The 12,996-nt window shown below is 39.7% G+C and overlaps 1 protein-coding gene across 1 annotated transcript; it reads right to left on the bottom strand.

Annotated features, from left to right (window-relative positions):
* Window positions 1–1,646: 1,646 nt before the first annotated feature.
* zdhhc13 (zDHHC palmitoyltransferase 13) lies at window positions 1,647–12,498 on the bottom strand. The gene is made up of 18 exons (XM_026177684.1): window positions 12,445–12,498; window positions 12,202–12,315; window positions 9,759–9,979; window positions 7,050–7,172; window positions 6,590–6,667; window positions 6,206–6,350; window positions 6,006–6,070; window positions 5,680–5,842; window positions 4,653–4,778; window positions 4,441–4,574; window positions 4,249–4,349; window positions 3,819–3,943; window positions 3,675–3,737; window positions 3,489–3,582; window positions 3,106–3,189; window positions 2,859–3,016; window positions 2,394–2,491; window positions 1,647–2,182 (listed from the first exon to the last, which is right to left on the bottom strand). Exons 2-18 carry the CDS (start codon window positions 12,223–12,225, stop codon window positions 2,047–2,049), a joined length of 1,938 nt encoding a protein of 645 aa, XP_026033469.1. The 5' UTR covers window positions 12,226–12,315; window positions 12,445–12,498; the 3' UTR covers window positions 1,647–2,046.
* Between the last annotated feature and the right edge of the window lie 498 nt (window positions 12,499–12,996).

Here is a 12,996-nt window from a genome sequence, read left to right as displayed (position 1 = left end):
ACTTTTGCTCTCGAAACACTTTTGAAGAGCTCAACACAATCAGTATTTCGTCCATTATCAATCTTGTACTTTCTACTCAAGTAAATTTCCAACTTTGCTTGGCCCAAGAAAAAAAATCAGCAATTGTCCCTCTTTTCTTCTTCCCCTGTGTCATATGAAAAACCAAAAATAAAACACTGTTGTGTGAAAACTTCTCCAAAGGATTCCCAAATACCATTAAGTACTGAAAATCAATCAATCAATCTGAAACACTGTACAATGAAAAATAGTTTCTCTCATTGAACAAAAAGGACATGCATCTGAAGACCCAGGGTTAATGATGGACAATGATACCATGTAAAATCCGCCACTGTAAATTACCAGCTTTCTTGGTCAATGGTGGCTTGTACAGTGACCCCCATACAGGGCCCACATCAAAACCAACCTTAAAATGTTCTCACCAAGGTTTTGAACTTCAATATCAAAACTACTATGAGTTTCTTGAGCAAACGCTATGTCAATGCATTTAGATTTTAAAAGGTCAAAATACATCGCCCTTTTTCCATGTCCCTTGCACCATTAAGGTTCAAGGATGGGATTTTAAAGCTACTCATAACCATACAGAAAAAGATCCATAAAAAAACAAGAATACAGCATCGTATCTGCTGTTTTTCCCCTGTCAGGTATAGCATCAAACTCTGCGAAAACTGATGCAGAAAATTAGAACCAGTCTATACACTTCAGTGTCCCTCAAACCATCAGGGGTCCTTTGTCATATCTACCATTTAGCTGAATCAAGAAACAACTCTCTATCAGGGAAAAAATCTTGTATAACCACATCTCGCTTTCCTTTGGTTACTTCCAAAAAACTCTTGTTCTAAACTGTACCCATTACTTCTCTGACCATCAGGAATAGAAGAGTCAGATGACTCTCTATCACTATCACTCTCTCTTCCACCCTTTTTGTTTGCCTGCATCTTTTTTGGCTTTGCACCTTTAGAGTCCTTAGGTTTCCTTTTTGTATGTGGAATCTTAAAAACACTTTCATTATCCCCAAACAAATTCCTGTCACTGTGGACCATTCCATCCACATCCATTTCCTGTTGCACTCCTACTGGCGTAGTTGTGTGGCCAAACTCCTCACACACTTCAGCAGAAGTAGCGGCAACCTCACTGGTGTCCTGACTGCTAAGAGTCTCACATCCTGAAACTCCGCCCGTCTTTCCATCTCCGACATTGAATGCTGGGGCTCCATCCCGTGTGTCACTTGCAGAAACACCTTTGCCCCCCTTACCTGCTGAGACCCTTGCCAAAGTAGGGGAGACCGGGGATAGTTGTAACGTGGGTCAGTTGTAACACTTACAATTTCTCCAATCAGGGCTAAGTTTCAAATGATGTGACTCATCCTGTGCATGCCCAATTCAGTTCTGCTATCACATGTGAAAAATCAGCACATTTGTCAAACACAGACAATTTAACACGAAAAAAAGCAATTTGTATGCCAAAAAGTACGTTTTTCTACTTTATTTCAATGTTTAATAGCATTATCTGAGTAGAAGTATTGACCTGTTTCTTCTTTTCTTTTGTTTCTTTGTTTTGTTCGTCATCCCCTGCTGTACTCAGAGGCCCAAATCCACTCAGAACCAGTTAAAAAGACAGGCACAACATTGTTTTATTGAAGTTTAATAGTGGTCATTTGTATTAAATGCATGCAATTTTTACAAAAGTCATAAAACCAATTTTTCCACACATACAAAGTCCAATTCTTCTTTTCTGAACAGATAGTAAAAATAGTTTTAATGTGTTCATAAAAACAGGACAAAACCTCCATCACAAGTAGGCCTCTAAAGGTTCTGTTATTTTCCCTTTACTTACACTGGTCAAGTATAAGGCAGCAGCAGTCTGTACAAACAGCAACTGAATCAAATATCTACATGTTTCTTTGCGTTTTCCCAATTCTGAGTATTGCAGTCTCTTTCCACAAGGAGCCACCACATTAAAAAACAATAAATAAATGTCTGTGCTTTTGGTCCAGAGTCTGACCCTTGACCCTGAGCGTGGAGGAGGTCAGACCATGTCGGTGTGACCGAACACATGCTGGTGGCCAGGTTGGAACTGCTGTGTCCAGTCAATGATGACCGGTTTGAAGAGTCCACAACAGCGGAGATGGAAGAACGACACCAGGTTCCTAACCACGCCCAAACTATGAACACAGAATCAGAGAAAAGTGACTCAGCTGACCGACAACATAAAGTACGAGTTTAGGTTAAAAAAACAAAACAAAACGCACAGCACATGATTTGCCAGTAAATCCTAAAGAGCCCATGGCATGCTACAGACAACTAAGCAAACAATTTGTAAATATCAAGATATAAGTTATACGATAAAGACAAGAAGCACTACATGCAACTCACTTGAATGGATTTTGTCTCAGAGACACAGGTTGCCCGAGTTTCCTCTGGCGATGTGTTAGATTTGTTCGCTCTACTGCCGTCAGTCCCAGGAATGCAATCTGATCACTCACACACACACACACACACACACACACACACACAAAAAAAAAATAAGGTATGTTGTGTGTTAGAGCAAGAAAAACAGCTTGGGGTAAAATTTAAAGACTTTTGTGAAGGCCAAAGCTGAATATTTCCATCTATATTTTAAAATGATTAAGCAAACACTCAAAACAAAATGGAAAGCCGGGAATTTTCTCTGGTCTCACCCAAAACACAGAATTTGTAGTAATTTATGTTGAATTCTGCCAACTAATCCCCTATTTTGAAACATTTACAGAAAACGCAATATGTGCGTGACAGTGAATACTATCCATATGATATACAGAGCCTTAGAACCCCATTAAGAAACTCCAAGCAGCGAGTCACCTGGTAGAGCTGCAGCAGCAGGGTCAAAGTAGACCAACTTGTATGATAGACGACCAGGACGAAGATGCAGAGCAGCCAGGGAGAGCACCCTATCAGGCCAGAGAAGGTACCCCACAGGCCCTGCTCCTCGTAATGCAGCATGCAATGAGCGGACCAGTCTGAAAGAAACATACACAGGCATGTTCATCCAGGGTAAAGGTCATAGCGTGTCAGATGGCATGGCTACACTAGCTGTTGCAGAACTCACACATGACACAGCCGTACAACATCCAGGCTCCCATCAGCACGAGGGAGAACAGAAAGAGGATGAAGTAGTGATGGTTCCTCGCACCTGGGGAAAAGAAAATAATCAGATTAAAAGATGCAAAAAATTAAAAAAGGTAATAATTTAGTAGCAGTGCGTCAAAAAACATTTATGGGAAAGTATTATGCTCTCCAATAATTTGAATGACTAGGGATCAGAGCACTTTATCTTCAGGAAAAATACTGTATAGTTTTTTAATGCATCCCTTAAGTCTTGATATACTAGACCTCCTAAATAAGACATGACTTTCTCAGCTTTGTCTTCGTGTTTGACAGTTCTTCCTGCTGTTGCGTAATTTGAAAGTTACGAACAGGCTTGTGTGTTACCAATGCAGCTGTTGGTCCAGATGGAGTGGTGGTCCTGCTTGGCCACACAGGCATCGCAGCTGAAGCAGTGATTGGCTCTCATTGGCTTCTTTATCTGTAAAAACACATGGTATAAAATAGTACTGGTTGTCACAGTGCTAATGGTGCAGTGTTATTAAAGAGGTGGTTGCAGGTCAGTGGCCTTACCATACAAGAGGTGCACAATATCCTGGGGTCCAGACAGCCGGCTTCAGCCAACACCAACACATTCTGTCAACACAGAGGAACAAAACATAGCTCAGCTCCATGTAAAACATTTACATGGAATATTCTGAACTCTGTCCTTCTCACCATTTTCTTCTCCTCTTCAGTTGCTCTGATGAAGCCGGGGTCCGTCCTGCAGGTGCGGAGGTAGTAGTAGAGTAAAGCAGTGGCATTCAGAGTGAACAGTACCTGTACTGTGGCACTAGGCTGATGTGGAGTTTCAAGTTAAGAAGGTCTCTGTTCAGTTTGTCATCAGAATATGAATGAAACCCAGTTGCCTAATTTATTGGCCTCCAATGACAGATCTGTTTCTCTTTACTGATGATAAAACTATGCATCACTCTTACAACAGAAAGAAAAAAACAAAACAAAACACACACCCTCAGAGAATCTTCCGGTTTAAAAGCATTATCCATCAAGTGCATTCATGAGTCTTGCTTATGTTTTTCATCTGGTACTGACTTGCTTCTCCCAAAGGAAATGCTTTAAGGTGTGGTTTCATTTTTTCAAAGGATATCTGGCATAAACCAGAGGCACCAGGTGACAAGCATCCAAAAGATTGAAGCCATGAGACTTGAAGCTTGTAGGTTGGACTGAAAGTCTGAGCCTGGGAAATTCCTGTTTCATGCAAACATTCATTACTAAATCAATAACACAGGTTTTAATAACAGTAGAGTACATCCGTGAATCAGTGGAAGTGTATCCTCACCTTGTAGCCAGATTAATCACACCTATCACACAGGCCAACAGGATCCCTTTGAGTAACCAGGATTCTGAGTTCATATCCACTATTGCACCAACACCTCCAAACAAAGCCGTGCAGAGTAAAAACTGCAGAAACACCTGAGAAATACAGGGAGAGGATTCTTTTAGAAGAGTCACTGTAGACTGCTAAAAACGTGTTATTTGAGACAAACGTACCCTGTATCTGTTCACGACTCGCAGGCAGCGAGAGTTGGAACGAAGCCTCTCCCGTTTGACCTGATTGAGCATGTGCATGAGCAACGGGCTGTGCACTTGGTGAGCCAAGTCGATGGGTGTGTGACCCTGAAGAAGAACATTAAGAACCCCATGAAAAAAATGAATCACTGATTCAGTTCAAAAGTGGGTATAATTGTAGTTCTTATAATTGACTGTTTACGCTGAGTACATGAACTCTATTGTCAAACGCAGTGCAAAAAACCCAAGTTTAACTTGTGTTAAACTCAAGTTTAAGGGCATAGTTCTATTGTAGTAAATGAATCAAGAAACAGCTTATTTATTGTCAGTCTGCAGATACATGCAAAGCTATTCAGAGACATGGAGTGAGCAATACTATTCAGTGCATTCTCCAAGAAAATCTTGTTGTTTTTTTTTAGTGAGCTCAGCAACTCAGACTTCATTATAGTGGGCATCAAGACTTAATGGAATACTGTAGGAATACTGTGCATTGCCTATTCATTATTTCATATGCAAGCATTTAGAGCTGAATAATGATGAAAGCAAGGTGTACCTGTTACTTGGCCTGATCTACTAAGATGGCTTACTTACTTAATAGTGAACAAAGCGCTCATGCAGAGATTAAGCAAACACATTCAGTTGAAAAACAAAACAGTGTGCTCCTAGAATATACACCTAGAGTATCCAGTTCAAAATCCTACGTCTCCTAGAAAACCTGACCTCTGAACACTGACTTTATCATCGGGATTCAAACTCATATGACAGTAGCTGCGCCTGTGGGATCAACTCCTACAGTTCTCGAGTTATCGCTTTCACAAACTTAAGTGTTCACGCGCCCACCTCACCGCTTTGCCTGCCTGACCAACAGGGTGATGACATTACCCATTTAGCCTTTTACAGCTAAAGGTTAATAAGAATAATATTCTGTTTATGTATTCCAACATTATGCACTCACAATAATGTAAAAAAAAAAAGAGAAAAAAAAGTGTTTGAATTTATTGAAGCTCACATTAATGTTTTCTGCTTCCACACTGGCCCCAGCCTCCAGCAGGATGTGGGCAGCATCTACATTTCCTGCCAGCACAGCACAGTGCAGTGGAGTGTTCCTGTTGACTTTGTCCACAGCGCTCACGGAGGCATTATTTTTGATTAAAAAGTTTGTTGGTTCAGGCCTGTGACAGAAAGGAAACATCTTACTTTGTTACAGCACATTTAGATACTATCAGAATACTTTTAGCAATCAGAAAAAAAGGATTATGCTAACAAACTATACTTAATTTCTTATCAAGACAAGCAATCAAAGCACTGGGGTTAAAAAAGAGAAAGAGGCCTTACCCGATAATCTTCTGTGCTGCTAACATTAGTGGCGTCTGTCCATTGCAGTCAGGCCCGTCAACTTCCTGGAGGCAACGGAGAAATTGAGAAACAAAACCACAACTTGCGCAAAGTGAGAAGCAAATGTAATCAGAGAAAGAGTGAAAACAGAAGTGTTGCAGAGAGAAAGAGTGGGATATAAAGTGATGTGTATGTCTGACCTGTCCCTTAGCTATAAGATAAGCTGCTATTGCCATGTGTTGGAAGAGAATAGCAAGGTGGAGAGCCCTGTAGCCCTCTCCATCTGCAACAGAGGGGTCTGCTCCATATCTCATTAGCTGGATTACCATGGGGAGGTGGCCCTGTCTGGTCATTCAAACAAAAACATGATAATGGACAAGTCTTAAAACACCCAGCAGACTAGTTGTAAAACAGTTACGTAGCCTCACTGAGGACACACTGCCAAAGTGCATAATCTCTTCTAATGCAGGTAAACTTTAACCAGTGGTTGCTGGTAAACCAAAACTAAAGTAAAAATAATGCATATGCAAAACAAAGCAAAGCAGCCCAAGCCAGCTCTATATCGTGCACAGCCATATAGTCACCTTATGGCCCAATGAAGTGGAGTAGAGTTCAGGTCTCCGCCCAGCTGGTCTACTATTGCTCCTTTGGAAATATAATACCTGTTAGAAAACAAAAGAGAACAGATGTAAAGATCATACTTCAAAGTATTTTGTGGGTTTTTATTATTTGTATTCATTTATTTGTCTCCCTGGTTTCCAGTTTTTGTTTAGCTACTATTTGTTAATTATTTGCATTATTATTCATAAACTTAAGTGCCAAAAGAAAGCCTGTGTTGGTTATATATAAAATGCAAACTGATCATTTGTCACAATTGTAGTATTTTTTTATGTATAGATTCAAGAAATTGTCTAGAATAAATAATTATACCCCCCGATTTGGTGTGTTGTGATAGGTCATTTGCAGTAGATGTGTTCACAAAACAGATTTCCATTTCTTTCTTTCTTTTCGTTGTCAGACTGAGATGAGATCTAAAGGCCTTACTTGACCAGCTCTAAGCGGTTGTTGATAGCAGCCCAGTGCAGCAGAGTGACGTTCTCTTTGTCTGGCTGCCTGACGTCATATCCAGCTTCCACCAGCTCCTTACAGCGCTCCAGGATTCCAAACCTGCGGGACACGCACACACACGCATGCACGCACACACACACGGCAATCAATCATGTTATAAACCACACAGTGCTCTGCAATCAAATTAAATCCAAACTACAGATAAACTGAGGAGATGCGATAAATGTAGATAAAATATGTTAGAGAACTAAAAGTACAATGTGACCTGGAAAAGCAAGTTACTCAAGAAGGACTTTTAGAATGTGGAAGACAAAAAAAAACAAACAAAAAAAAAAAACGTATACACATACTCTTCCCTACAAAGTCATGGTTAGATAAATAGATAGAAGCGGTTCTATTGGTTTTTTTCTATTGTCCCCCGGCTTAAACAGCGTGAGTGAATTCTGCTTTTATTTACCTCTACTAACTGATCATTAGCCGCAAATCCTTACATGTACTTATCTCAAAAAAACTAAAGCACATCAACAAGTGCATCCATTCTTTACATTTCTAAATTGGATATAAACTAACACGTGCTATATCTTGTTCTACATTATATCATAAACAAAGATTATGAACAGCTGAAAACAGGCCTACAATTATCAATATTACCATATATTTAGAGTCACGAAAGAAAGAAAGTTTTCACAGGGCTCTGTGCAGTCCTGTGAAAAACTAGGCCCACCCCATGATTCAGTAGCTTGTAGAAACACCTTTAGCGCCAATAATTTGAAGTACTTTTCTTTTATGACTTTATCTGTTTCTCATATCACTGTGGAGTAGAGCTGGACGATATATCGAGTTTTTAAAAAATATCGATATATTTTTATACGAGATATAAGATGTGACAATATCCTTTATATCGATATAGTCTATGTGGAGCCGCAAGTTTGCCTCTCTTTCGTCCACTTTCGTCTTTACGCAACGTTACTCGGCCTCCCCTCCTCCCCCATCGCTTCACCTGCAGGAAGCGACAAGATGGACACGGCAAATCTCCGTTAACGAGTTACTGCACATCGCCGTTCGTGGGGCTGGACGGCGTCAACGTGTTAGCTAGCTAACCACGCTAACGAGCTAACCACGCTAACGCCATGCAGCCCAGAGGGGCTGCACGGACTAAAATCCTTTCATTTTCTCAAAAGTTGACAGCGCGCCTTATGTATGAATTCTGGTTGTGCTTGATGACTGCGAACCGATTTTATGTGGAACACGGCGCTCAGCAATCTGTCAAAAAACGTTTTAGTACGACTTTGGTAAGCTACGGAGCTGCACCGCTTGATGGATTGTCGGAGCATTACGGCTGAGCCTCGCGGAGTGATACGTACTGTGCTTCAACGTAATATTACCCTACTGTGTATAAGGACCATAAATGGCACCTGTTAAGAGACGTGGTTGCGAAGCGGATTTCAAACTCCAGGCTGTCAGTCACGCAGTAAAACTTGGGACCAGAGCAGCTGTGAAATCTGTCCGTCTTTGTTATTATGCTCAGCGTCTTTTAGTTTACATTTTGACTGCACAATTGTGAGCTTTTTGTTATGCACAAAAACAACATTGTTTTCTTTTATTTATGGAGCATTATTATTTAATAAATGCTCATAATTTATTTTTGAGTAAATTTTATGTACATCTGTTCTATGTTAATAAAAGTGCCTGTGTGACATCTGGGACACAGCTTTGACTAAGAACTCTCTTTTTGTTCTTACTTTATGGCTTTAAAAAAATATATCGAGATATATATATCTTATATCGCCATCCAGCTAAAAAATATCGAGATATGAATTTTGGGTCATATCGCCCAGCCCTACTGTGGAGGAATTCAGACCTTTTACAACACTGGCAACATTTGTCTTTTTTCCAGCATTTCTTTAGGTCATTGAGTTTTGCAGGCAGGTTTCTTAAAGTCCCAGCACAGCACTAAGGTCTGAACTTTGACCTTTGTCTTTATCTTCTTATCTTTTTGTTCTAGATTTGCTGCTCTGTTTTAGGACTGCAACTAAAGATTATTTTGTTAGTGGACTAATCTGCCAATTCTTCTTTGATTAGTCAGTTAGTCACCGATTATTTCAATAACTCTTATCTCCGCTTCCTGTGGGCAGACCTATTTTAGGCTCCAGTACCTCACCTGCTCAGTCTGCCCAACGGTGACTATGACCCTGTTGTCTTGTCCCGCATTAAATTAAAATAATGACCCAGGAAACATATGAATTTGAATATAAATTTTTTTAAAAACACATGCAAAAAAGAAACTAAAAATAGCTTCTGTCCATAAGTTCAAACAAAGCTCCAAATTAAATCAAAAATATTTTATTTTCCAGTACAAAAGTACAAGTTTCCAAACTTTACAGATGATACAGTTCATGAATTCCCACCTGTAGTAGACATGCTCAGGAGTGAGGTTTGCTCTCATCTTTGAGATGTTCTAGGTGCTGATAACAATGCTGAAGATGCTCTCTGTCATGACCTCAGCCATTTGAGAGGTCCATGAGCCTCTTTACAGGACACTCAACTCATCTATATACCTGTGCTTAATACTAGTAAAACAGAACAAATCTAAGGCTCTAAAAGACAGTTACTAGTCCCAAATCTCAGTGTTTCTTAGATGGTGTAGTGTTTAAAATATTAGAAATTACATGTTCCACTACTTACTGTGATGCCTTCACTATGTCCCAACTGCTGCTATCATCCATGTGTGACCGTTTCTTTGGTTGCTCCCTGATGTCAGTCAGATCTGCATTTTTCCCGAACTGTCCGTAAAAACCCGGCATGAATGGATTCACCATCCCTCCAAATCCTGCCGGTCTTGGCCCATGACTGTGAGAATGGCCTTGATGCCCATGGTGACAGCTGTCATGCATGTGGCTGTGATCCTGCAACATGCACACGACGAGACACTTATTTAGTCCAAAGTGGTCCACAGGGAACCTTTAAAGTGGTAGAGACCGTGGGATCAAACTGTCAAGTCCAAATTGAGCCCAGCCAAAGCCCTTTGCTGCCATCCCTCTAATTTTTCTGACTCACTGTATAGAGACTGAGGCGCTTGGTATTACGGCTATACCATGAGATTAAATCAATTTGTCAACTTTAGCAACCCAGAGTTTATTTCTGAATCAATTAATCTGTCTGTGACTGTTGTAATAATAGATTAATTATTCAAGCCAACTATCAAGTAAAAGTATTTCCTCTTTACAGTCTCTGAATCTGCTGCTCTTTTTGTTTTAGAATACTGAAAATTGGTTGTATATGGAGAAAACAAACTCAAGGCCTCACATAAGGCTTTCAGACAGTATGATGTAACGCTTATCTGTTATTCTATGGAATAAACTAATAAGTGGCTTTTTTTTTTAAAGTTGACTTTCAGAAATAAAACTTTGGTATTCCCAAACAAGCACCCCCAGAGAATTTTTGCCATATAATATTCTCCACAGCGAAACCGGTATAAATGTTCATGTGACATAAAAATATCATATTGATATCACTGCTATAACAAAGCCATGTGTTTACATTCCTTGGTCTGTGCAATGAGACAAGTCCAGGCATATCTGAGAGTGCCAAAAGAGACATTTAAGTACCTTAAAATTAAACTACTTATTAATTAACATCTGACATACTTTTAACACAACTTCTGCAGTTCTGTTTTCAAGGGAAAAAACTACCTTAGACTACATTTGTATTTACATCTAGCTTATGCTGTGTCACTGGATAATAATGCTGTTGCTTCCAATTTGTTTTGGTACATTCACACTAAAAATAAGGAAGCTTCTCACAGATGACAGTAGCTCTATGGAAAAGAATGACGGAAAATCCCCTTCATTTACTTACACTTATGAATGCTACTTCCCGCCAAGTTGCAAGTATCAATAACACTGCTCAGTTCTATTTTTTTCCATGCAGTCAGAAATATCGTGCTATAAATTTGAGGCTGTATCAACCACCCCTAGTTATGCTTTCATACTTTTTTGACACACAAATACAAACTGGAGGCAGACGGAAAACGATGTGTTTGGCTGAGATTGACCTATGACAGCTTATAATGATGGATCTATCCATAATTAATGTCTATAGATTTTAGAATGAGATGACTAAAAGCTCTCGTAGGTGTAATGTATTGTGGCCTAATACTTTTTGTCCATATACTGTATATAGCAAAATATATATCCTAGGCAAACACAAGGTGATGTACGGTCTAAGGGAATGCTCACAGTAAGTAGCTAACTCATTTGCTAAATACATTGTTGGAAATTTAGTATAATTTTCCCTTTATAATATAAATCAATCATCGCACAAGTTTATCATTTAGAGAAGGTTTCAGATGAAAGCTGTGAGAAGTTTGCACTGCGCTGAATATGTAGATAAATCTTGCATTGTTGAGTTAATCCCCACCCTACTACTGCAGCACTAGGCAGCCGTTTTATCTTCTGGGATAGATGGATGTGCTGGATGCGTTTTGCTGTCAGTCTGGATTAGAATAGATGTTTAATACTGATGGTCACACTGTGAATACAACAGGCTGCTGCCGTGATCTAGACAGATGGCTAATTTACCAACATATGGTAAAAGCTGCACGCTTTCTGGCTGTTATGAGTATTAATACATGTGGATTTAGCTGAACACACGCAGCTCGGACAAGGACTGGGACTTGTGTGCTGGAAGAGGATTACAGCATCATGATAATGGGAAAGGTAAAACAAACAAACAAACAAAAAACCCCAAACCCTCATCTGTTTGTCAGTTAATCATCATGTCAACCAGATAAACCAGAAAGCACTTCCGTAAAGTCAGCACCAGAGGTTTCACGCCAAAGAAATGAGCTAAATGCTAGGACGCTTTGAATTCAGGTAACTAGCTGCAGGTTCACTATGCCTATGAAGCTAACGACGACGAGCCCTGATTTAACTCGAAGTCTATCAGGCAGGTTATTACACGTTACACCAACTCAACACAAGCTAAAATTTAACAGCAAGCTAGCTAATTGACAGCTAACAAAAATAACATAACTGAAAAAATGCCCATGTGCCAAGTGTCAACACGATAAATCAGAAACTACATACAACAAGACAAAGAAGCAATTATTATGTATAAATTGTCTTACATTTGCGTCTTCGTTCCAGTCCATTTTGTAGTCGATGAGGGAAGGGAAAGTTACTGCCGCTGGATAGGCAGGTTTAGAGTTTGACTTCCGGCGTTGGCTTTTCAGATTAAATGTCTATTTAAAAAATGTATGCGTCACAATTTATACAGTATCGCATAAAAAACAAAACAACAGGAGTGTACAGTCTACACATACACACACAAATCACAATAAATTCTTTGAGAGGCAAAATCTTTAGCCCACCTCAGCAATAGAGCAAAAGATGGCTCCATCTGCCAGGAAAATACTGCCATCGCCGTTTTGATATACTTACAATGTTTAATATGTAATACAGTTACCACACACACACACACACACACACACACACACACACACACACACACACACACCTGCGGTGGTTAAATGTTGCTCAGGTGTGAAATTTAAGAGTCGTGAAATTTAATAGAGCTTTTTTTTTAATCTAATAAAGTGAAGGTCACATTTTTTTTATCTAATGGCGTTTTAATTTCATATGACCTTTCCCTCAATTTTCTTTTAGCAACTTTTACTTTATTTTGAAGGCCAGAAAGTTAAAGAGGAAATGTTGCCGTTTGGCTGTTATTTTCCTCAACGACTTCCTTCTTCCTGGAGATGCTTTTGATTGGGCTTTCGTTTTCCACCCACATACAGGCCTCCACCACTGCTGCAGTGGTGCTTCAAGTCTTAGTACCCCCCCCCCCCCCCCCCCCGAAAAACAAAAAACAAAACAAGAACAAAAAAACAAGGGTTCAGTTTTCAGATCCTTTCCCGAGACAT

The sequence above is a fragment of the Astatotilapia calliptera genome, chromosome 1, assembly GCF_900246225.1.
Source record: "Astatotilapia calliptera chromosome 1, fAstCal1.2, whole genome shotgun sequence".
Lineage (NCBI taxonomy): Eukaryota > Metazoa > Chordata > Actinopteri > Cichliformes > Cichlidae > Astatotilapia > Astatotilapia calliptera.
This window is presented reverse-complemented; position numbering and strand designations above follow the sequence as displayed.